The 23,939-nt window shown below is 47.7% G+C and overlaps 1 protein-coding gene across 1 annotated transcript in view; it reads right to left on the bottom strand.

Moving 5' to 3' along the window:
* Positions 1-2,579: 2,579 nt before the first annotated feature.
* The window catches only part of LOC147666252 (phosphatidylinositol 3,4,5-trisphosphate 5-phosphatase 2-like), a 420,611-nt gene continuing 399,251 nt past the window's right edge, over positions 2,580-23,939 (bottom strand). The window contains exon 27 of the mRNA XM_086949195.1: positions 2,580-3,175. Within this exon, the coding sequence (XP_086805321.1) occupies positions 3,082-3,175 (94 nt within the window). The 3' untranslated portion in view covers positions 2,580-3,081. The remainder of the gene's footprint in view (positions 3,176-23,939) is intronic.

Genomic DNA, 23,939 nt, shown 5'->3' on the forward strand with positions numbered 1-23,939 from the left:
TCCTCCGTGGATGTATGACGTTACCACGCATACCATTACCACGCATACCGTTACAACGCGGTATTTACAACGCATACCATTACAACGCATAGCGCTTTGAGGTGCTGGATAGTGGTAAGTATAATTTTATATTCCAACTCCAGTCCCCGTGGATACTAGGGAAGGTGTTGGATATAAAATGAAACTTATTCCCTATCCTAGAGCGCCCCCCAGCGCAATGCGTTGTAATGGTATGCGTGGTAATGCCTGCATTGTAAGTGTAGTGCGTGATAAAAAATGCGTGGTAACAGTTGTACACCTTCCTCCGTTCTCAATTCTTACCTAATCTCCCACCCACTCTATTTTCTGCTGATCTTCTTTTACTTCTCTATTCCTACTTTTTCTTTGGCCTAGTGTATTTTAATATTATTGTTCTTCTTTCTCTATGTATAGCCAGGCTTAGCTCACTCTAAACTGGAGGAAAGGGCCCTTGACTTGGTGCCCTTCTTGTTATTAGATGCACCATCCCATTCTTACCAACAGCAGAAAACATAAATAGACACCCCTTGATGAAAAGCCACAACTGGGGGTATATTATTGTTTCAATAAGGGTCAATTACTAAGAGAATAGGCAACAGTACACATATTTTATGAGCAGAATACAAAGGGGTGTAGGACTATGTCAGCAACTTGGCGACGGGGAGAGAGAGTGCAAAAACACATCCGGGAGTCCTTTAAATATCCAAACTAGGTGGGTCAGTGCTTCTAGCATCCTCACAGATGTTCCTCACTTTGCATAAGGACTAGTGTTTTGCCACATGGTTATAAATCACCACAGTTGAAAAGAGCAGCTCCAGTGTGCTTCCAGCTCCAGAGAGAAGTCACCAACTTCTGAAGTATGTGTGGGTGAAATAGGGGATGATGACACTCCAAACCACAAATTCCTATTCCACTTTTATTGCAAGCAGAATATAACACATGCTCCTTTTGTTTGGCAAGGGGCAGTCGTGGGCAGTTTGAGGTTGTTGAATCTGGTGGTAAGCTTGAAACAAGCAATACTATAGTGTCATGTCTGTCTCGTTTGGGCCTACTTAACGACACAGCGAAAATACCTGTCCATTGTCAAAACTATTTAATATGGAATATTTTGATGCTTATGCATAACATCATCATTTATAATACAAAAGAAATACTTTTTAGGTCTCACTTTTGAGCTCTGAACATAAACTTGTGTGTGTGCTTTTTTTTCTTATCCCGCAATTTGCCTGTGCATGTGTCTTTTTTTAAAACACAGCACGCAATTGGTGCAAGGCGGGTGTTTGTCCTGCCTTGTTTGGTCGATGGCCTAGGGTCCGTGGGAGTGAGCTTTAACCCCATCTGTTTCCAATTATTGCATTGCCAGTAATTGCAAACAGATGGTGCTCGCTTTTTTTCTTGTTAAACTCTGTGCTTGTTTTCCCTGTTACTGCTGTCTTTTCAGTCTCCTCAATAGCGCCCGAAAACCCTATGGGTATCTACATTTTACAATCCTTAATAGACAGTTATTGTGTGTGACACCATGATTTTCCCTAATAAAGTTTTCCTTAAATCATGGTAGCCAATTTTACATCTCACTTTTTGTTTCTTTTTGCACACGTTTTTCTCCATGCAAATTAACATCCCACACCATTCCAAATTAATTTGACTTTTGGTACGATCCATCACTGGTGGTTCCTTGGATTTGGAGAAGCACATAATTCCAACAGGTGTGTGGCTCCTTAACCGGACCATCTTTGGTTCTATCCCAGATGATGAAGCTCTGCCATATGGGTGGGCTGTTTGATTAATTTCCTTTTTGTTGTACACACTTTATAGGTAGACACAGAGTCCGTCACATTTTTCTTTGCCCCCATTAGTTGTACAGACCATTGACAGTCCTTTTGTATTGTTATACTGTGAATAAGGGGTTTGTCTGTCCTTTGGTCTTTAAATAATTTTCCCCTTAGACCCTCCACCAACCTTGTTTTTTGACATAAATACACTCCACATAATACCACTCAGTGCCACATAATTACAGGTCTCATAATTATACTCTACTGAATGCAACATTCACTCCACATAATACCTTTCAGTGCCAAATAATTACACGCCACATAATCACACTCTACTCAATGCAACATAAATACACTCCACATAATACCACTCAGTGCCACGTAATAACACGCCACAAAATTACACTTTACTCAATGCAATATAAATACACTCCACATTTAGCACTTAGTACCACATAATCACACGTCACAATTCCACTCTATTCAACATAAATACACTCCACATAATACCACTCAGTGCCACATAATTACACACACCCAAGCATCCCCTAAACATCTCCTAAGCATCACGTCAGTCTGCCCTCGGAATCTGGCATCTGTTGATTCTCCCCTAGTGTCCGTCCACTGCTTGTGTTCTAATTCAATTACTGTTTTCCAACCGCCACTCCTCCGTTATTTATGTCCAGCTCCCCCATAACAAAAAAAATTATAACAAACAAGCATGAGAACAGGCAGGAAGAAGTTGCCGGCAGTGCAAGTACAAAGAAACAAGAAGACATTTTTAATGTTAAAATCATTTTTTAATCAGGTTGTTCAGTTGTTTATAATGTTGTCTTGGTTTGTACAAAAGTAACAAAAATGCTTAACACTTTTCATTATTATAACTTTTCAACATGATGCACAGCAGCCACAATGCTCTACAACATACCCAAAAGTTCTGGCTAAACACACAAAGTCCTATTGGCTATGCCAATGCTTGTTTGTGAGGGTGCTGCTCAGCTCGGCTAATGCAGTCTGTTTGGTAAAAGCGCCTTATTTTCAGCATCTTTATTGTTGTAGCCTTAGGTGCTGCTTCATTGAAGGATTTTGTGCGTAGCTCAGCTGGAGCAAGGTTACCCAACTTTTTGGAAATATTTCCCCCACACAAAAGCAACACCTATTGGCTTTGTCTATACTTGTTCCCGTATATTTTCACTACCCCTTGCTGTACATAATTCCAAATGTTCGTAAAATATAATTTGCTGTACATATCAAGAACAGAGGCTTCATGGATGGCCCAGGCGAGGCTCCCTTACTGACGGGTCTCTTTGAGGTTCACCAGGATCAACTTCCGGTGGGTGGGGTTCAAGACACCGGCCCCCACCAAGTCCTGGTCCCTGATGTCCCTAAATGGGAGGAAGGAAACAAGGACATGTGTCAGCAGACTGAGAAGAGTGTTCATCACACGTTTCATGGCATCAGATGTCTCACCCTATCAATGAGCATCACACGCTTCATGGGTCTCACCCTATCATTGAGCATCGCACGCTTCATGGCATCAGACGTCTCACCCTATCAATGAGCATCGCACGCTTCATGGCATTAGACGTCTCACCCTATCATTGAGCATCGTACGCTTCATGGCATCAGATGTCTCACCCTATCATTGAGCATCACACGCTTCATGGGTCTCACCCTATCATTGAGCATCGCACGCTTCATGGCATCAGACGTCTCACCCTATCATTGAGCATCACTCGCTCTATGGCATCAGATGTCTCACCCTATCATTGAGCATCGCACGCTTCATGGCATCAGACGTCTCACCCTCTTATTGAGCATCGCACCCTTCGTGGCATCAGACGTTCCGCCCTATCATTGAGCCTCGCACGCTTCATGGCATCAGATGTCCCGCCCTATCATTGACCCTCGCACGCTTCATGGCATCAGACGTCTCACCCTATCAATGAGCATCGCACGCTTCATGGCATTAGACGTCTCACCCTATCATTGAGCATCGTACGCTTCATGGCATCAGATGTCTCACCCTATCATTGAGCATCACACGCTTCATGGGTCTCACCCTATCATTGAGCATCGCACGCTTCATGGCATCAGACGTCTCACCCTATCATTGAGCATCACTCGCCTCATGGCATCAGACGTCTCACCCTATCATTGAGCATCACACGCTTCATGGGTCTCACCCTATCATTGAGCATCGCGCGCTTCATGGCATCAGACGTCTCACCCTATCATTGAGCATCGCCTGCTTCATGGCATCAGACGTCTCACCCTATCATTGAGCATCGCACGCTTCATGGCATCAGACGTCTCACCCTATCATTGAGCATCGCACACTTCATGGCATCAGACGTCTCACCCTATCATTGAGCATCGCACGCTTCATGGCATCAGACGTCTCAACCTATCATTGAGCATCACTCGCTTCATGGCATCAGACGTCTCACCCTCTTATTGAGCATCGCACCCTTCATAGCATCAGATGTCTCACCCTATCATTGAGCATCACTCGCTTCATGGCATCAGACGTCTCACCCTATCATTGAGCATCGCACGCCTCATGGCATCAGACGTCTCACCCTATCATTGAGCATCGTACACTTCATGGCATCAGACGTCTCACCCTCTTATTGAGCATCGCACGCTTCATGGGTCTCACCCTATCATTGAGCATCGCACCCTTCATGCCATCAGACGTTTCACCCTGTCATTGAGCATCGCACGCTTCATGGCATCAGACGTCCTGCCCTATCATTGAGCCTCGCACGCTTCATGACATCAGACGTTTCGCCCTATCATTGAGCATCGCACGCTTCATGGCATCAGACGTCTCACCCTCTTATTGAGCATCGCACCCTTCGTGGCATCAGACGTTCCGCCCTATCATTGAGCCTCGCACGCTTCATGGCATCAGATGTCCCGCCCTATCATTGACCCTCGCACGCTTCATGGCATCAGATGTCCCGCCCTATCATTGAGCATCGCACGCTTCATGGCATCAAACGTCCCACCCGGCCATGACCGGAGAGCACCCAGAGGGAGAGACTGGTCAGGGATGCATCATTGCCAGGGCATGTTCTATAGCAATGCAAAAGCAACAAGTGGATGGATGAAACGCCTGAATTAATCTCTGCGGTGCCCTTTCAGGCATACGCTGAGCTCTGCTCACAGACATACGCTGAGCATCTGAGCTCTGCTCACAGACATACACTGAGCATCTGCGGTGCCCTTTCAGGTATACACTGAGCTCTGCTCACAGACATACACTGAGCATCTGAGCTCTGCTCACAGACATACACTGAGCATCTGAGGTGTTCTTTCAGGCATACACTGAGCTCTGCTCACAGACATACACTGAGCATCTGAGGTCAGCTCACAGACATACGCTGAGCTCTGCTCACAGACATACACTGAGCATGTTAGGTCTGCTCACAGACATACGATGAGCTCTGCTCACAGACATACGCTGAGCTCTGCTCACAGACATACACTGAGCATCTGAGGTCAGCTCACAGACATACGCTAGCTCTGCTCACAGACATACACTGAGCATGTTAGGTCTGCTCACAGACATACGATGAGCTCTGCTCACAGACATACGCTAAACTCTGCTCACAGACATACACTGAGCATGTTAGGTCTGCTCACAGACATACGATGAGCTCTGCTCACAGACATACGCTGAGCTCTGCTCACAGACATACACTGAGCATCTGAGGTCTGCTCACAGACATACGCTGAGCTCTGCTCACAGACATACACTGAGCATCTGAGGTCTGCTCACAGACATACGATGAGCTCTGCTCACAGACATACACCGAGCTCTGCTCTCAGACATACACTGAACATCTGCAGTGCCCTTTCAGGCATACACTGAGCTCCGCTCACAGACATACACTGAACATCTGCAGTGCCCTTTCAGGTATACACTGAGCTCTGCTCACAGACATACACTGAGCATCTGAGGTCGGCTCACAGACATACACTGAGCTCTGCTCACAGACATACACTGAGCATGTTAGGTCTGTTCACAGACATACGCTGAGCTCTGCTCACAGACATACACTGAGCTCTGCTCTCAGACATACACTGAACATCTGCAGTGCCCTTTCAGGTATACACTGAGCTCTGCTCACAGACATACACTGAGCATCTGAGGTCGGCTCACAGACATACACTGAGCTCTGCTCACAGACATACACTGAGCATCTGAGCTCTGCTCACAGACATACGCTGAGCTCTGCTCACAGACATACACTGAGCATCTGAGGTCAGCTCACAGACATACGCTGAGCTCTGCTCACAGACATACACTGAGCATCTGAGGTCTGCTCACAGACATACACTGAGCTCTGTTCTCAGACATACACTGAACATCTGCAGTGCCCTTTCAGGTATACACTGAGCTCTGCTCACAGACATACACTGAGCTCTGCTCACAGACATACACTGAGCTCTGCTCTCAGACATACACTGAACATCTGCAGTGCCCTTTCAGGTATACACTGAGCTCTGCTCTCAGACATACACTGAGCTCTGCTCACAGACATACACTGAGCGCTGCTCTCAGACATACACTGAACATCTGCAGTGCCCTTTCAGGTATACACTGAGCTCTGCTCTCAGACATACACTGAGCTCTGCTCACAGACATACACTGAGCTCTGCTCTCAGACATACACTGAACATCTGCAGTGCCCTTTCAGGTATGCACTGAGCTCTGCTCACAGACATACACTGAGCATCTGAGGTCGGCTCACAGACATATACTGAGCTCTGCTCTCAGACATACACTGAGCTCTGCTCTCAGACATACACTGAACATCTGCAGTGCCCTTTCAGGTATACACTGAGCTCTGCTCACAGACATACACTGAGCTCTGCTCACAGACATACACTGAGCTCTGCTCTCAGACATACACTGAACATCTGCAGTGCCCTTTCAGGTATACACTGAGCTCTGCTCACAGACATACACTGAGCATCTGAGGTGCCCTTTCAGGCATACACTGAGCTCTGCTCAAAGACATACACTGAGCATCTGAGGTCAGCTCACAGACATACGCTGAGCTCTGCTCACAGACATACACTGAGCATCTGAGCTCTGCTCACAGACATACACTGAGCATCTGAGCTCTGCTCACAGACATACACTGAGCATCTGAGCTCTGCTCACAGACACACACTGAGCATCTGAGGTGTTCTTTCAGGCATACACTGAGCTCTGCTCACAGACATACACTGAGCATCTGAGGTGCCCTTTCAGGCATACACTGAGCTCTGCTCACAGACATACACTGAGCATCTGAGGTGTTCTTTCAGGCATACACTGAGCTCTGCTCACAGACATACACTGATCATCTGAGGTGCCCTTTCAGGCATACACTGAGCTCTGCTCACAGACATACACTGAGCATCTGAGGTGTTCTTTCAGGCATACACTGAGCTCTGCTCACAGACATACACTGAGCATCTGAGGTGCCCTTTCAGGCATACACTGAGCTCTGCTCACAGACATACACTGAGCATCTGAGGTGCCCTTTCAGGCATACACTGAGCTCTGCTCACAGACATACACTGAGCATCTGAGGTCGGCTCACAGACATACACTGAGCTCTGCTCACAGACATACAATGAGCATCTGAGCTCTGCTCACAGACATACACTGAGCATCTGAGGTCTGCTCACAGACATACGCTGAGCTCTGCTCACAGACATACTCTGAGCTCTGCTCACAGACATACACTGAGCATCTGAGGTCTGCTCACAGACATACGCTGAGCTCTACTCACAGACATACACTGAGCTCTGCTCACAGACATACACTGAGCATGTTAGGTCTGCTCACAGACATACGATGAGCTCTGCTCACAGACATACACTGAGCATCTGAGCTCTGCTCACAGACATACACTGAGCATCTGAGGTCAGCTCACAGACATACGCTGAGCTCTGCTCACAGACATACACTGAGCTCTGCTCTCAGACATACACTGAACATCTGCAGTGCCCTTTCAGGTATACACTGAGCTCTGCTCACAGACATACACTGAGCATCTGAGCTCTGCTCACAGACATACACTGAGCATCTGAGGTCAGCTCAAAGACATACGCTGAGCTATGCTCACAGACATACACTGAGCATGTTAGGTCTGCTCACAGACATACGATGAGCTCTGCTCACAGACATACGCTGAGCTCTGCTCACAGACATACACTGAGCATGTTAGGTCTGCTCACAGACATACACTGAGCATCTGAGGTCAGCTCAAAGACATACGCTGAGCTCTGCTCACAGACATACACTGAGCATGTTAGGTCTGCTCACAGACATACGATGAGCTCTGCTCACAGACATACGATGAGCTCTGCTCACAGACATACGCTAAACTCTGCTCACAGACATACACTGAGCATGTTAGGTCTGCTCACAGACATACGCTGAGCTCTGCTCACAGACATACACTGAGCATCTGAGGTCTGCTCACAGACATACGCTGAGCTCTGCTCACAGACATACACTGAGCATCTGAGGTCTGCTCACAGACATACGATGAGCTCTGCTCACAGACATACACTGAGCTCTGCTCTCAGACATACACTGAACTTCTGCAGTGCCCTTTCAGGCATACACTGAGCTCTGCTCACAGACATACACTGAACATCTGCAGTGCCCTTTCAGGTATACACTGAGCTCTGCTCACAGACATACACTGAGCATCTGAGGTCGGCTCACAGACATACGCTGAGCTCTGCTCACAGACATACACTGAGCATCTGAGGTCTGCTCACAGACATACGATGAGCTCTGCTCACAGACATACACTGAGCATCTGAGGTCTGCTCACAGACATACACTGAACATCTGCAGTGCCCTTTCAGGTATACACTGAGCTCTGCTCACAGACATACACTGAACATCTGCAGTGCCCTTTCAGGTATACACTGAGCTCTGCTCACAGACATACACTGAGCATGTTAGGTCTGCTCACAGACATACGATGAGCTCTGCTCACAGACATACGCTGAGCTCTGCTCACAGACATACACTGAGCATCTGAGGTCTGCTCACAGACATACGCTAAACTCTGCTCACAGACATACACTGAGCATGTTAGGTCTGCTCACAGACATACGATGAGCTCTGCTCACAGACATACGCTGAGCTCTGCTCACAGACATACACTGAGCATCTGAGGTCTGCTCACAGACATACGATGAGCTCTGCTCACAGACATACACTGAGCTCTGCTCTCAGACATACACTGAACATCTGCAGTGCCCTTTCAGGCATACACTGAGCTCTGCTCACAGACATACACTGAACATCTGCAGTGCCCTTTCAGGCATACACTGAGCTCTGCTCACAGACATACACTGAACATCTGCAGTGCCCTTTCAGGTATACACTGAGCTCTGCTCACAGACATACACTGAGCATCTGAGGTCGGCTCACAGACATACACTGAGCTCTGCTCACAGACATACACTGAGCATGTTAGGTCTGTTCACAGACATACGATGAGCTCTGCTCACAGACATACACTGAGCTCTGCTCTCAGACATACACTGAACATCTGCAGTGCCCTTTCAGGTATACACTGAGCTCTGCTCACAGACATACACTGAGCATCTGAGGTCGGCTCACAGACATACGCTGAGCTCTGCTCACAGACATACACTGAGCATCTGAGGTCTGCTCACAGACATACGCTGAGCTCTGCTCACAGACATACACTGAGCATCTGAGGTCAGCTCACAGACATACGCTGAGCTCTGCTCACAGACATACACTGAGCATCTGAGGTCTGCTCACAGACATACACTGAGCTCTGCTCTCAGACATACACTGAACATCTGCAGTGCCCTTTCAGGTATACACTGAGCTCTGCTCACAGATATACACTGAGCTCTGCTCACAGACATACACTGAGCTCTGCTCTCAGACATACACTGAACATCTGCAGTGCCCTTTCAGGTATACACTGAGCTCTGCTCTCAGACATACACTGAGCTCTGCTCACAGACATACACTGAGCATCTGAGGTGCCCTTTCAGGCATACACTGAGCTCTGCTCACAGACATACACTGAGCATCTGAGGTCGGCTCACAGACATACACTGAGCTCTGCTCACAGACATACACTGAGCATCTGAGCTCTGCTCACAGACATACACTGAGCATCTGAGCTCTGCTCACAGACATACACTGAGCATCTGAGGTCTGCTCACAGACATACGCTGAGCTCTGCTCACAGACATACTCTGAGCTCTGCTCACAGACATACACTGAGCATCTGAGGTCTGCTCACAGACATACGCTGAGCTCTACTCACAGACATACACTGAGCTCTGCTCACAGACATACACTGAGCATGTTAGGTCTGCTCACAGACATACGATGAGCTCTGCTCACAGACATACACTGAGCATCTGAGCTCTGCTCACAGACATACACTGAGCATCTGAGGTCAGCTCACAGACATACGCTGAGCTCTGCTCACAGACATACACTGAGCTCTGCTCTCAGACATACACTGAACATCTGCAGTGCCCTTTCAGGTATACACTGAGCTCTGCTCACAGACATACACTGAGCTCTGCTCACAGACATACACTGAGCTCTGCTCACAGACATACACTGAGCATCTGAGGTCTGCTCACAGACATACGCTGAGCTCTGCTCACAGACATACACTGAGCTCTGCTCACAGACATACACTGAGCATGTTAGGTCTGCTCACAGACATACGATGAGCTCTGCTCACAGACATACACTGAGCATCTGAGCTCTGCTCACAGACATACACTGAGCATCTGAGGTCAGCTCACAGACATACGCTGAGCTCTGCTCACAGACATACACTGAGCTCTGCTCTCAGACATACACTGAACATCTGCAGTGCCCTTTCAGGTATACACTGAGCTCTGCTCACAGACATACACTGAGCATCTGAGGTCGGCTCACAGACATATACTGAGCTCTGCTCTCAGACATACACTGAGCTCTGCTCTCAGACATACACTGAACATCTGCAGTGCCCTTTCAGGTATACACTGAGCTCTGCTCACAGACATACACTGAGCATCTGAGGTCGGCTCACAGACATATACTGAGCTCTGCTCTCAGACATACACTGAGCTCTGCTCTCAGACATACACTGAACATCTGCAGTGCCCTTTCAGGTATACACTGAGCTCTGCTCACAGACATACACTGAGCATCTGAGGTGCCCTTTCAGGCATACACTGAGCTCTGCTCAAAGACATACACTGAGCATCTGAGGTCAGCTCACAGACATACGCTGAGCTCTGCTCACAGACATACACTGAGCATCTGAGGTGCCCTTTCAGGCATACACTGAGCTCTGCTCAAAGACATACACTGAGCATCTGAGGTCAGCTCACAGACATACACTGAGCTCTGCTCACAGACATACACTGAGCATCTGAGGTGCCCTTTCAGGCATACACTGAGCTCTGCTCAAAGACATACACTGAGCATCTGAGGTCAGCTCACAGACATACGCTGAGCTCTGCTCAAAGACATACACTGAGCATCTGAGCTCTGCTCACAGACATACACTGAGCATCTGAGCTCTGCTCACAGACATACACTGAGCATCTGAGCTCTGCTCACAGACACACACTGAGCATCTGAGGTGTTCTTTCAGGCATACACTGAGCTCTGCTCACAGACATACACTGAGCATCTGAGGTGCCCTTTCAGGCATACGCTGAGCTCTGCTCACAGACACACACTGAGCATCTGAGGTGTTCTTTCAGGCATACACTGAGCTCTGCTCACAGACATACACTGAGCATCTGAGGTGCCCTTTCAGGCATACACTGAGCTCTGCTCACAGACATACACTGAGCATCTGAGGTCGGCTCACAGACATACACTGAGCTCTGCTCACAGACATACATTGAGCATCTGAGCTCTGCTCACAGACATACACTGAGCTCTGCTCACAGACATACAATGAGCATCTGAGCTCTGCTCACAGACATACACTGAGCATCTGAGGTCTGCTCACAGACATACGCTGAGCTCTGCTCACAGACATACACTGAGCATCTGAGCTCTGCTCACAGACATACACTGAGCATCTGAGGTCTGCTCACAGACATACGCTGAGCTCTGCTCACAGACATACGCTGAGCTCTGCTCACAGACATACACTGAGCATCTGAGGTCTGCTGACAGACATACGCTGAGCTCTACTCACAGACATACACTGAGCTCTGCTCACAGACATACACTGAGCATGTTAGGTCTGCTCACAGACATGCGATGAGCTCTGCTCACAGACATACACTGAGCATCTGAGCTCTGCTCACAGACATACACTGACCATCTGAGGTCAGCTCACAGACATACGCTGAGCTCTGCTCACAGACATACACTGAGCATCTGAGGTCTGCTCACAGACATACGATGAGCTCTGCTCACAGACATACACTGAGCTCTGCTCACAGACATACACTGAACATCTGCGGTGCCCTTTCAGGTATGCACTGAGCTCTGCTCACAGACATACACTGAGCATCTGAGGTCTGCTCACAGACATACGCTGAGCTCTGCTCACAGACATACGCTTAGCTCTGCTCACAGACATACACTGAGCTCTGCTCACAGACATTCACTGAGCATCTGAGGTGCCCTTTCAGGTATACACTGAGCATCTGAGGTCTGCTCACAGACATACGCTGAGCTCTGCTCACAGACATACACTGAGCTCTGCTCACAGACATACAGTAAGCATCTCAGGTGCCCTTTCAGGTATACACTGAGGGGCAGATTTACAAGCCCCTTGCGCCTCTTTTACGCCACCGTTGCATCACTTTTGTGACGCAGGGCGGCGCAAAAGTTGCGCCATAGTGCGGGGTATTCAGAACGTGACGCATCTGGGAGATGTGTCACATTATAAAGCCCTGCACCAGAAGGAGGCGTTCCTGAGCGGGGGGGGGGGCGTTCCGGCGCAGGAACGCCTCCTAAAAGTGGCTGAGTGCAATCTACAAGATTTCACTCAGGCACTTTGGGGCCCATGCTGCGTCAAAACCCTGCGCCTGCTTGAAGCATGCGTAAGTATTGACGCAGCATTAGAAGAATAGGGCCCCCCGAGCATTGCTGGAGCTGCATCGCGCTTGCGACGCAACTCCAGCTATGCGCCGCCTTTAAGGCACAGATGTGTGACGCATCTGTGTTGTTTTTGCCCCATGGTGCGCCGCATTGTAAATGCGGCGCATCAATGGTGGCGGAGGCATGGCGCACAATAAGTGTCCCATCCCTGCTGATATGCAGGGATGCGCCACTTATTGTAAATCTGCCCCAGAGCATCTGAGCTCGGCTCACAGACATACACTGAGCATCTGAGGTCTGCTCACAGACATACACTGAGCATCTGAGGTCTGCTCACAGACATACACTGAGCATCTGAGCTCTGCTCACAGACATACACTGAGCATCTGAGCTCTGCTCACAGACATACACTGAGCATCTGAGCTCTGCTCACAGACACACACTGAGCATCTGAGGTGTTCTTTCAGGCATACACTGAGCTCTGCTCACAGACATACACTGAGCATCTGAGGTGCCCTTTCAGGCATACACTGAGCTCTGCTCACAGACACACACTGAGCATCTGAGGTGTTCTTTCAGGCATACACTGAGCTCTGCTCACAGACATACACTGAGCATCTGAGGTGCCCTTTCAGGCATACACTGAGCTCTGCTCACAGACATACACTGAGCATCTGAGGTCGGCTCACAAACATACACTGAGCTCTGCTCACAGACATACATTGAGCATCTGAGCTCTGCTCACAGACATACACTGAGCTCTGCTCACAGACATACACTGAGCATCTGAGGTGACCTTTCAGGTATAAATGGAGCATGTGAGCTGTGCAGTCAGGTATACATTGAACATGTGGGCTGTGCTTTCAGGAATATATGGAGCATGTGAGCTGTGCAGTCAGGTATACATTGAACATGTGAGCTGTGCTTTCAGGTATAAATGGAGCATGTGAGCTGTGCAGTCAGGTATACATTGAACATGTGAGCTGTGCTTTCAGGTATACATTGAACACGTGAGCTGTGCTTTCAGGTATATATGGAGCATGTGAGCTGTGCAGTCAGGTAAACATTGAACATGTGAGCTGTGCTTTCAGGTATACATTAAACACGTGAGCTGTGCTTTCAGGTATACATTGAGCGTGTGAGCTGCGCTTTCAGGTATACATTGAGCATGTGAGCTTCGCTTTCAGGTATACATTGAGCATGTGAGCTGCGCTTTCAGGTATACATTGAGTATGTAAACTGCGCTTTCAGGTATATATGGAGCATGTGAGCTGTGCAGTCAGGTAAACATTGAACATGTGAGCTGCGCTTTCAGGTATACATTGAGCATGTGAGCTGTGCTTTCAAGTATATATGGAGCATGTGAGCTGTGCAGTCAGGTAAACATTGAACATGTGAGCTGTGCTTTCGGGTATACATTGAACACGTGAGCTGTGCTTTCAGGTATACATTGAGCATGTGAGCTGTGCTTTCAGGTATACATTGAACACGTGAGCTGTGCTTTCAGGTATATATGGAGCATGTGAGCTGTGCTTTCAGGTATACATTAAACACGTGAGCTGTGCTTTCAGGTATACATTGAGCATGTGAGCTGCGCTTTCAGGTATACATTGAGCATGTGAGCTGTGCAGTCAGGTAAACATTGAACATGTGAGCTGTGCTTTCGGGTATACATTGAACACGTGAGCTGTGCTTTCAGGTATACATTGAGCATGTGAGCTGTGCTTTCAGGTATACATTGAACACGTGAGCTGTGCTTTCAGGTATATATTGAGCATGTGAGCTGTGCTTTCAGGTATACATTAAACACGTGAGCTGTGCTTTCAGGTATACATTGAGCATGTGAGCTGCGCTTTCAGGTATACATTGAGCATGTGAGCTGTGCTTTCAAGTATATATGGAGCATGTGAGCTGTGCAGTCAGGTAAACATTGAACATGTGAGCTGTGCTTTCGGGTATACATTGAACACGTGAGCTGTGCTTTCAGGTATACATTGAACATTTGAGCTGTGCTTTCAGGTATACATTAAACACGTGAGCTGTGCTTTCAGGTATACATTGAACCCCTGAGCTGTGCTTTCAGGTATACATTGAGCGTGTGAGCTGTGCTTGGACGCAGACTCTGAACAAATACATTGGTTTTAGAGGCAGACATTGAGTTTGAGAGAGGCACTTGCAGACAGGCACTGAACATGGGCGGTGTTTGCAATGATAGAATATGGGTACTGTGATTGCAGACAGGAATTGAGCACGTGTGCAAGGTTTGCAGACAGACATTTAACATGTGTGTGAGGTTTGCAGACAGACTAATATCTGTGTGCAGTGTTTTCAGATAGACATTGAGGTGTGATCTGTACTTTCAGACAGCGGTTGAACACATGAGCTGGGCTCTCAGGCAGACACTGAACATCTGTGTGGTATGTGCAGATAGATAGATGCTAAGTATGTATGTGGTGTTTGCAGACAGACAAAGAGCATGTTCGCTTTAAATTTGGACAGACATTGAACATGAGATGGGGAAACATACAAATATTGAACATGTGGGTATGTGACCCGAGCTCATATGAGATGTGCTCTCAGGCAGACATTGAACATGTGTGTATGTGAGCTGACCTGGGCATGACAGCAGCGCCAGGATTGGCGGGAGACGGCTGTGTCGAGACTCACACAGGCATTGGGAGCCGGTGCCTGCTCTCCACCCAGCTGGGTGGAGAGGTTTGCACTGCACATGCCAGACTGGCCGTCGCAAGACAGCGGGCCAAAGTGACATGCGCAGTGTTAACTGGTGCGGTGAGCTGCCAGTCAGCAGCAGTGGCACCGCCCCCAAACACAGCTCGGCTGGAGAAAGGGAAAAATAAAATGGTAATAAATGTATTTTATTAGCATTTTAGGGGCATATTACCAAGCAATAGCGATAATTATCGCTATTGCTTGGTTAGAGACAAAAATGTATCGCCGACCTGCGGCGATTTTTATCGCAGATAAACCTTGATATTACCAAGGTTTATCGCAAATGCGATAAAAATCGGCCGCAATGCATGAATATCGCTGAAAAGTCAGCGATATTCATGCATTACCGAGCTAATGCTCTTAGCCATGTTATTCACCTCCCATTGGATAACATGGCTAAGAACTGCTAAGGGCAGGTGTTAGTTTTTGGAGATATTCGCGCTTAGCGCGAATATCTCCAAAGGTTGGTAATAGGAGATAGCGATGTTAGCGACTGTTTCCAGTCGCTAACATCTTGGCACGCCCACTTTGCATGTCATTGGTGATAAATTTCTCTGACATGCAAAGTGGGGCCCAAGATGGTCACTATCTCCTACTAGCTGTCGCTAACTGGTGTTAGCGACAGCTAGGTAATAGGGAGATAATTTTATCTCCGCTTTCTTGGCTTTTAAAGCCAAAAAAGCAGAGATAAACCCCCTTGATAATATGCCCCTTAGTTTTTCCCTTTGCAGCGCTGGAGGCTGGGGGGTGATGCTCCTTCGCTCTAATAGAGGGGCTGCCACTGGTTAAAAGGGGTGTCGACCTTCTTTGGAGTCTGGACAAGAATTTACAAACTCTCTACCACAGGGATTTGCAGTGAAATGCATTGCCGGAAAGTTTCTGGATTTCAGAAATTGCCAAGACCCACGCGCTCTGTCAACCGCAGGCTCTGCAATGCAATGTTTAACAGAAACAATGTAGAACGGTAAGCCATTACTTGTCAGCACATGAATGCCATACGCGTACGATTTAGTCACCCGTGAACTCTTATGAATATACTAAACATTAGTAATACATGCATAGTAGTAAGTTTACTAGTAATAAAGTTACTAGTAGTAACTTACCTTTGTGAAGGCCAAAAAGTATTCAACTATTTACAAAGGTAAGGTACTACTAGTAACTTTACCCATGTAGTAATTTTACTAGTAGTAACTTTACTTCTGGTAACTTTAGTAGTAGTAAGGTTATAAGCAGTAGCGTTACTAGTAGTAACTTACCTTTTTGAATACCAAAAAGTAGTAAACTTTGACTTAAGTCTAAGATTTCTACTTAAGTCTAAGTTTAATACTTTTTGGCATTCACGAAGGCAACTTACTACTAGTAACTTTACTACCAGTAATTTTACTAGAGGTAACTGTACTACTAGTAACTTTACTACTTGTGAGTTTATAAGTACTAAAGTTACAAGTAGTAACTTACCTTTGTGAATACCTAAAAGTAGTAAACTTGGACTTACCTTTGTGTATTGGGCCCATCGTTCTGGGGCGAAAAGTATGGACTGGTCTAGTTTCTGATCGAGAGCTACATTGATGCCGAGGAGTTAGAGGGGATGGGGAGCGGTTAGAGACAAAACAATCCATACCTCTTCGATAACATTAGTCAAGTCAAGTCAGAGAATTTATATAGCGCACTACATACCCAGAGGGTCTCAAGGCGCTTGAGGGGGGGTGGGGAATTACTTGTCAAATATCCACGTTTTAAGTTGTTTTCTGAATGCTAGGTGGTTCTGGGTAAGGCGAAGGTAAGAGGGAAGTGAGTTCCAGGTTTTAGCTGCCAGGTAGGAGAAGGATCTACCTCCCATGGTGGTTTTGTTGATGCGAGGTACAGAGGCAAGGGCTTGGTTGGAAGATCGTAGCTGGCGGGAGGGGGTGTAGAAGGACAGTCGTGTGTTGAGGCATTCTGGTCCGATTTCGTAGAGTGCTTTGTGTGCGTGGGTTAGGAGCCGGAAAGTGATCCTCTTATTGACGGGAAGCCAGTGTAGGTTTTTCAGGTGACCAGAGATATGTTCTTTACGCGGGATGTCTAATATGAGCCTGGCTGAGGCGTTTTGGATTCGTTGGAGTTTTTTCTGGAGTTTAGCGGTAGTACCGGCGTAGAGGGTGTTTCCATAGTCCAGTCGGCTCGTGACCAGAGCGTGGGTGACCGTTTTCCTAGTCTCGGTGGGGATCCAACAAAATGTTTTTTTGAGCATGCGAAGAATGTTGAAGCAGGACGAGGAGACGGCGTTGACTTGTCTGTTCATTGAAAGTGAGGAATCCAGGATGACGCCCAGGTTCCGTGCGTGGTCTGTCGGGATGGGTGCATTTCCAAGGGCTTCTGGCCACCAGGAGTCGTCCCATGCGGATGGGGAGGTACCTAAGATGAGGACTTCTGTTTTATCTGAGTTCAGTTTCAGACGGCTGAGTTTCATCCATTCGGCTACTTCTTTCATTCCTTCGTGTAGGTTAGTTTTGGCGGTGCTAGGGTCATTGGTGAGTGATAAGATAAGTTGAGTGTCATCCGCGTAGGAGATGATGTTGAGGTTGTGTTGTCGGGCGATGGTCGCGAGGGGGCTCATGTATACGTTGAAAAGGGTGGGGCTGAGTGAAGACCCTTGTGGTACGCCGCAGATGACTTCAGTGGCCACTGACTTGAATGGTGGAAGGCGGACTCTCTGTGTTCTTCCGGTGAGGAACGAGGTGATCCATTCTAGTGCTTTTCCTTGGATTCCGATGTTTCTGAGGCGCTGTAGAAGGGTGCTATGGCAGACTGTGTCGAAGGCTGCGGAGAGGTCGAGGAGGATGAGGGCGACTGTGTCTCCGTTGTCCAGTAGTGTACGAATGTCGTCTGTTGCTGCGATGAGGGCGGTCTCAGTGCTGTGTTTTGCTCGGAAGCCGGACTGTGAGGAGTCGAGGGATTTGTTAGCTTCGAGGAAGGCGGCGAGCTGGTTGTTGACAGCTTTCTCGATGACTTTGGCCGGGAATGGAAGGAGCGAGATGGGGCGGTAATTTTTGAGTTCGGTGGAGTCAGCTGTGGGTTTCTTCAGGAGGGCGCTGAGTTCGGCATGTTTCCAGCTTTCCGGGAAGGTTGCGGAGTCGAGGGAGCGGTTGATGACTTCTCGGAGGTGCGGTGCTATGATGGAGTTAGCTTTGTTAAAGATGTGGTGAGGGCATGGGTCAGTGGGGGATCCTGAGTGGATGGAGTTCATCAGGCGGATGGTGTCCTCAGTGGAGATTGGGTTCCAGTCATTAAGGATGTTCGAGGGGGGTGAAGGTCCAGCAGATGGTTGGGTGGGTTGGTCTCCGGGTTGGTTGTCGAAGCTGTTGTGGATGTCTGCAATTTTGTTGTGGAAGAATGAAGCTAGGGAGTCGCAGAGGGCTTGAGAGGGGGTGATGTCGTTAGAGTTGGCCGAGGGGTTGGTAAATTCCTTGACGATGTTGAAGAGTTCCTTGCTGTTGTGGGCGTTGTTATCTAGTCGGTCCTTGAAGGCGGTTTTCTTGGCCTTTCGGATCAGTTGGTGGTGTATGCGGGTGGCGTTTTTGAAGGCGTCCTTGGTGTTGGTGGATGGGTCTTTTTTCCAGGCCTTCTCAAGGGAGCGGCAGAGTTTCTTGGATTTCTTAAGATCATCGTTGAACCAGGAGGCCTTCTTGCTGCCAAGTTTGCTTTGTCGTTTTTTCAGTGGTGCTAGGATGTCGGCGCTGTTGGATAACCAAAGGGTGAGGTTGGTGGCGGCTTGGTCGGGGTTTGAGGAGTAGGCTGGGGGGTTAAGAAGAAGCGATGAGGAGATCTGGTCGATGGTGATTTTGTTCCAGTTTCTTTGCAGAGTTGGTTGTGGGTGGTTGTTGGGTTTGGGCTGGTTGTAAGTGAAGTGAACGCAGCTGTGGTCAGTCCAGAGGAGAGCTGTAGTGTGGCTGAAGGAGACATGATTGCTGGAGGTGAAGATAGGGTCGAGAGTGTGACCTGCGATGTGGGTGGGGGAAGTGACCAGTTGTTTAAGTCCGAGGTTGGCTAGGTTGTCCAAAAGGGTGGTGGAGTTGCGGTCGTTGTTCTTTTCAAGGTGAAAGTTGAGGTCTCCCAGAAGGATGTAATCTTTGGAGGGGAGCGCGTGTGGAGTGATGAAGTCCGTGATGTCCTCGCTAAATTGTGCGCGGGGTCCTGGTGGCCTGTAAAGGAGGGTGCCTCTGAGTGTGGTCTTGGGGTTGATGTGGATCTGGAAGTGAAGGTGTTCAGAGTTGGCGAGATTGACGTCAGAGCTGGTTGAGATGTGGATGGATTTCTTATGGACGATAGCGATTCCTCCTCCTGTGTGGCCGGTACGGTCCTTACGTGTGATCTTATAATCTTCTGGGATGGCAATGGTGATGTCTGGGGCGGAAGAGGCGTTCATCCATGTTTCTGTTAGGAAGGCGACGTCCGGAGAGATGGTGTCTAGTAGATTCCATAGGTCAATGGCGTGCCTGTGGACCGATCGGGTGTTGAGCAGGATGCATTGTAGGTGGTTGGGGTCGGGAATCTGTGGTATGATCGTAGCGGAGTTGTTGACGGTGCCGGTGAATTTGCATGAGTAGCATGAGAAAGGTCCATGGGTGTGTCCAGGAGCGGCTTGGACGCAGTTGGGGGAGCGGTCGGGGTTAAGGGCTAGGAGGGTGGTGGCATCGTAGGTAATGTGGGAGGGCTGGGCAATGCGAGGGGCAGGGGGTCTGGCGCTGGGCGCGGTCCAGGCGCGGACGGGCGTAGACGGGCTTACCTTTGGCGCACCTTCGGCGCGGATGGGGCGCGAACGCTGCGCGTGAACGCTGCGCACGGGGACCGCTGTCATATATGGATAGAGGAGGGGGAGGGGCGAGGGCGGCTCAGCTGGGAGGCGGGGCGGGCTGCACAAGACGACAACAACAAACAAAATTGCAGCGGAGGGGGGAGCACAGCAAAGCGCTTGGGGAAAACGTGCAGACACAATTAAAGTAAAGATGGTAAATCACAAGTGCAATAAAAGCAAAGCGGAAACCAAGGCAGAGCTGCAGGCAATAATATTGAGGCAATATTAACAATAAGCGCTGCCTAACGCTTGGGGAAAACGCGCAGACACAGTTAAAGTAAAGATGGTAAATCACAAGTGCATTAAAAGCAAAGCGGAAACCAAGGCAGAGCTGCAGGCAATAATATTGAGGCAATATTAACAATAAGCGCTGCCTAACGATACCAATAGTCGCCAGGGACACTGGGAGCGACCACTCCGCCCAAAGCGAAGAGCGAGTAGAGAATGCTGTTAGGTTCTTAAGTTAGAGATAAAGATATTATGTACCTATTTTATATTTAATGTCTCCTATTAATGTCCTGTACTCCGAAACCATGTCGGAGCCTGTAAGCCTTAAGAGCTGATCCAGGTGTTATGTTATGTTATGTTAATGAGTATTTGTAAAAGCGCACTGTCACCATGAGTTTCCTGGCGCTGGTAGGAACACTGAGACTGAACAGAGGGATTTTAATGGGGGTGTGAAAACAACAGAGTTTTTAGTGGCTTCCTAAATGATATAAGAGAATGTGAGGATTTGAGTGAGAGCGGGAGGGAATTCCATAATTTGGGGGCCAGATGGGAAAAGCTGCGGCCACCCAATTTAGTGAGTTTGAACCGGGGAGTGACTAAGAGCTGGAGATGAGTAGGCCTCAGAGTTCGGGAAGGGCAGTAGGGAGTAACCAGGGACTTCAAGAAAGCGGGAGAAGGACCAGTCAAGGCTTTGAAGACCAGGCAGCCAACCTTAAAGGCAATTCTTTTGTTGACTGGTAGCCAGTGTAATTGATGTAGTAAAGGTTTGGCCGACTGCCATCTGGGGATTTTAAACGCCAGTCTGGTAGCCTGGTTTTGAATAATCTGTAGCCTAGACAGCAGGGATTTAGAGAGGCTGAGGTACAAAGAATTAGAAAAATCCAGATGGGACAGCACCAATGCAGTGTAAGTCAGTAAGTTTATTCCTGACTTTCTTCACACAAAATGACGCACTCTTAACCCAGAGTGGCTCCGCACAAGTTTCTATTGACTTATCATGGTCACATGCTCTACTGTCTACTGATTCGAACACTACCCCAACAATCTACGTATGGGATTTTTTCCTCAGTTATACAGCCCACTCTTTTTTAGGGGGACCAGTCAACTCTGAGGAGATCTCGCAAGCTAGCGTCTACCTTGTTGACTTTACTGTGTTGGGTCAGATTACCTGCTCATTCATACTGTATTTACCTTACTAGACACATGACGTGGACACCAATGACTAGCGAGAATCATTATAATGGGTACCTTTGGCATAAAACAACCTTATATTTACGAGAATAGATCTATTCTGCCAGCCTTGACAAACTCCATTTCTTCACATGTATAAATACTATAAAACTGTATCTCATGCACCACTTTTTGGACCTGTCGTGGAAGAACAAAAGCTGTTGCACAACAGAGATCACAATTTGAAGACAGACTGTTGATATTACTTGTGTTATTACTTGCTTACAGTTTGAAGTGTGCTCCAACTCTTGCACACTTACAGTGTATTGTGAGTTCCTTTTTTTGGGTCCCACATTTAAGACTTTGGGATGCAGGATGTTTCTTTGGGATGTCAGAGCACCACAGATCATCCTTTGATACCAAATGTGCATCTTGGACATTCATGCTTTGCTTTTGAACAAATTAGTGCCCAACTTTTGAAGAGGTGCAACTAGTTGGTTCACTACTATGCTTATAATTGTAATTTAGTTTGCATTTAATGTCTCCTAGTAATGCCCAGTAATTCAGAACTGTGTTGGGGACTTCAAGCTTCAATAGCTGATCCAAATGTAAGTCAGTAAGTTTATTTCCGAATTATATTCTTCGGCACACCCATTGTGGAAAATTAACTTTCACATTGATATGTTGACCCAAACATGCAAATTACTTTCCGTGCCAATGTAAAATGGAGAGGAAATTGATCAGAGTGTACATTTTCCAGAATTCTTCTGGTGCCCGCCCCCAAAAAGATGCTTTGAGAACTGAACTGTACTGCACCTCAACCAACTCTGTTATTGCTTGTTCCATTTTACAGCCAATAAGTTCAACACCTTCAAGAGTTCTTGCACTCACATGGGTTTTCAGTCTATTGGGAAATTCTCCCCAAAAATGTCCTCAAGACATGCAGCAATCTTTAGTATTGACAGCCTTTCTTGAGCATTTGCAGACCTTTGAGTGACAGCCGACAGTTTTGGAAAGTGCGTGAAACCAGCATCTTGCAGGTGTTCCTTGAATAGGACGAGCTTACTTTCAAATGAATGAACAGCATTCATCAGAGAAAACACAAGCTGGCTTTTGCCTGGCAGCGCCAAAGCGAGAGCACTGAGATGGCCTGATATATCCCAAAGAAAATGGATCCCCAGCGAGCCCTTTCACCTCCTTCGTTTCTGGGAAGAATTAAGGTAGGTTGTTTACAAAGTGTTCAATTTCAGGAAACAAAGTTATGAACCACTCCAGAACTTTCCCTTTGCTTATCCTTTGTACTTCAATGTGCTCAAGAGGTCTGTACATTTAGTTTCAGAATCCTGCAGCAGGGCGTTAAAACTTCTCTGGTTAAGGGCTTTCCCATGAATACAATTAACAATTTTCACGACAAGATTTAGGACACTATCGAGTTGTCCTTGCTTTCATTTTGCAGACAGAAATTCAGGATGGATGATGCAGTGGTAATCTATGATGTCCGGTGAGCTTCTTTTTAATGAGATGCAATGCCTCTCGCATTGTTTATCGCTATGTGATTCACTTGTTATGTTATGTTATGTTACTGTTTGTTTTGTAGAGCGCTCAGCTGCTCCGAAGAGCGTCCCGGCGCTATAGATCATCACACCAATACCAGCAACTAACAAGCAGCCACAACGGCACCAGAATTCACCAGAGCAACTTTACAGGCAAAAAGATACGTTTTAAGTCCCTTTCTAAAGACAGACAGATTGGAGCATGTTCGCAACGTCAGGGTCAGCGTGTTCCAGAGACGGGGTGCAAGGTAACTAAAGGAACGACCTCCACAACGAGCACGTTTCACTGTCGGCACAATGGCGTTGGCCAGGGCAGCGGACCTCAAAGGTCTAGATGGAAGATAGAAATTGACCCTTCTCTGCAAATATCCAGCGCCGAAATTGTGAAGCGCCTTAAAAGCTGTAGTTAAGGTCTTGAAGGAGATGCGCTTACGAATCGGCAGACAATGCAGAGAAACAAGGATATTACTGGCCCTAGCTCTTCTGGTTAGACCAAAGATTGCCCTGGCTGCTGAATTTTGAACTATCTGCAGACGGGTCAGCAG

Source organism: Lissotriton vulgaris, unplaced genomic scaffold, assembly GCF_964263255.1.
Source record: "Lissotriton vulgaris unplaced genomic scaffold, aLisVul1.2 SCAFFOLD_568, whole genome shotgun sequence".
NCBI lineage: Eukaryota > Metazoa > Chordata > Amphibia > Caudata > Salamandridae > Lissotriton > Lissotriton vulgaris.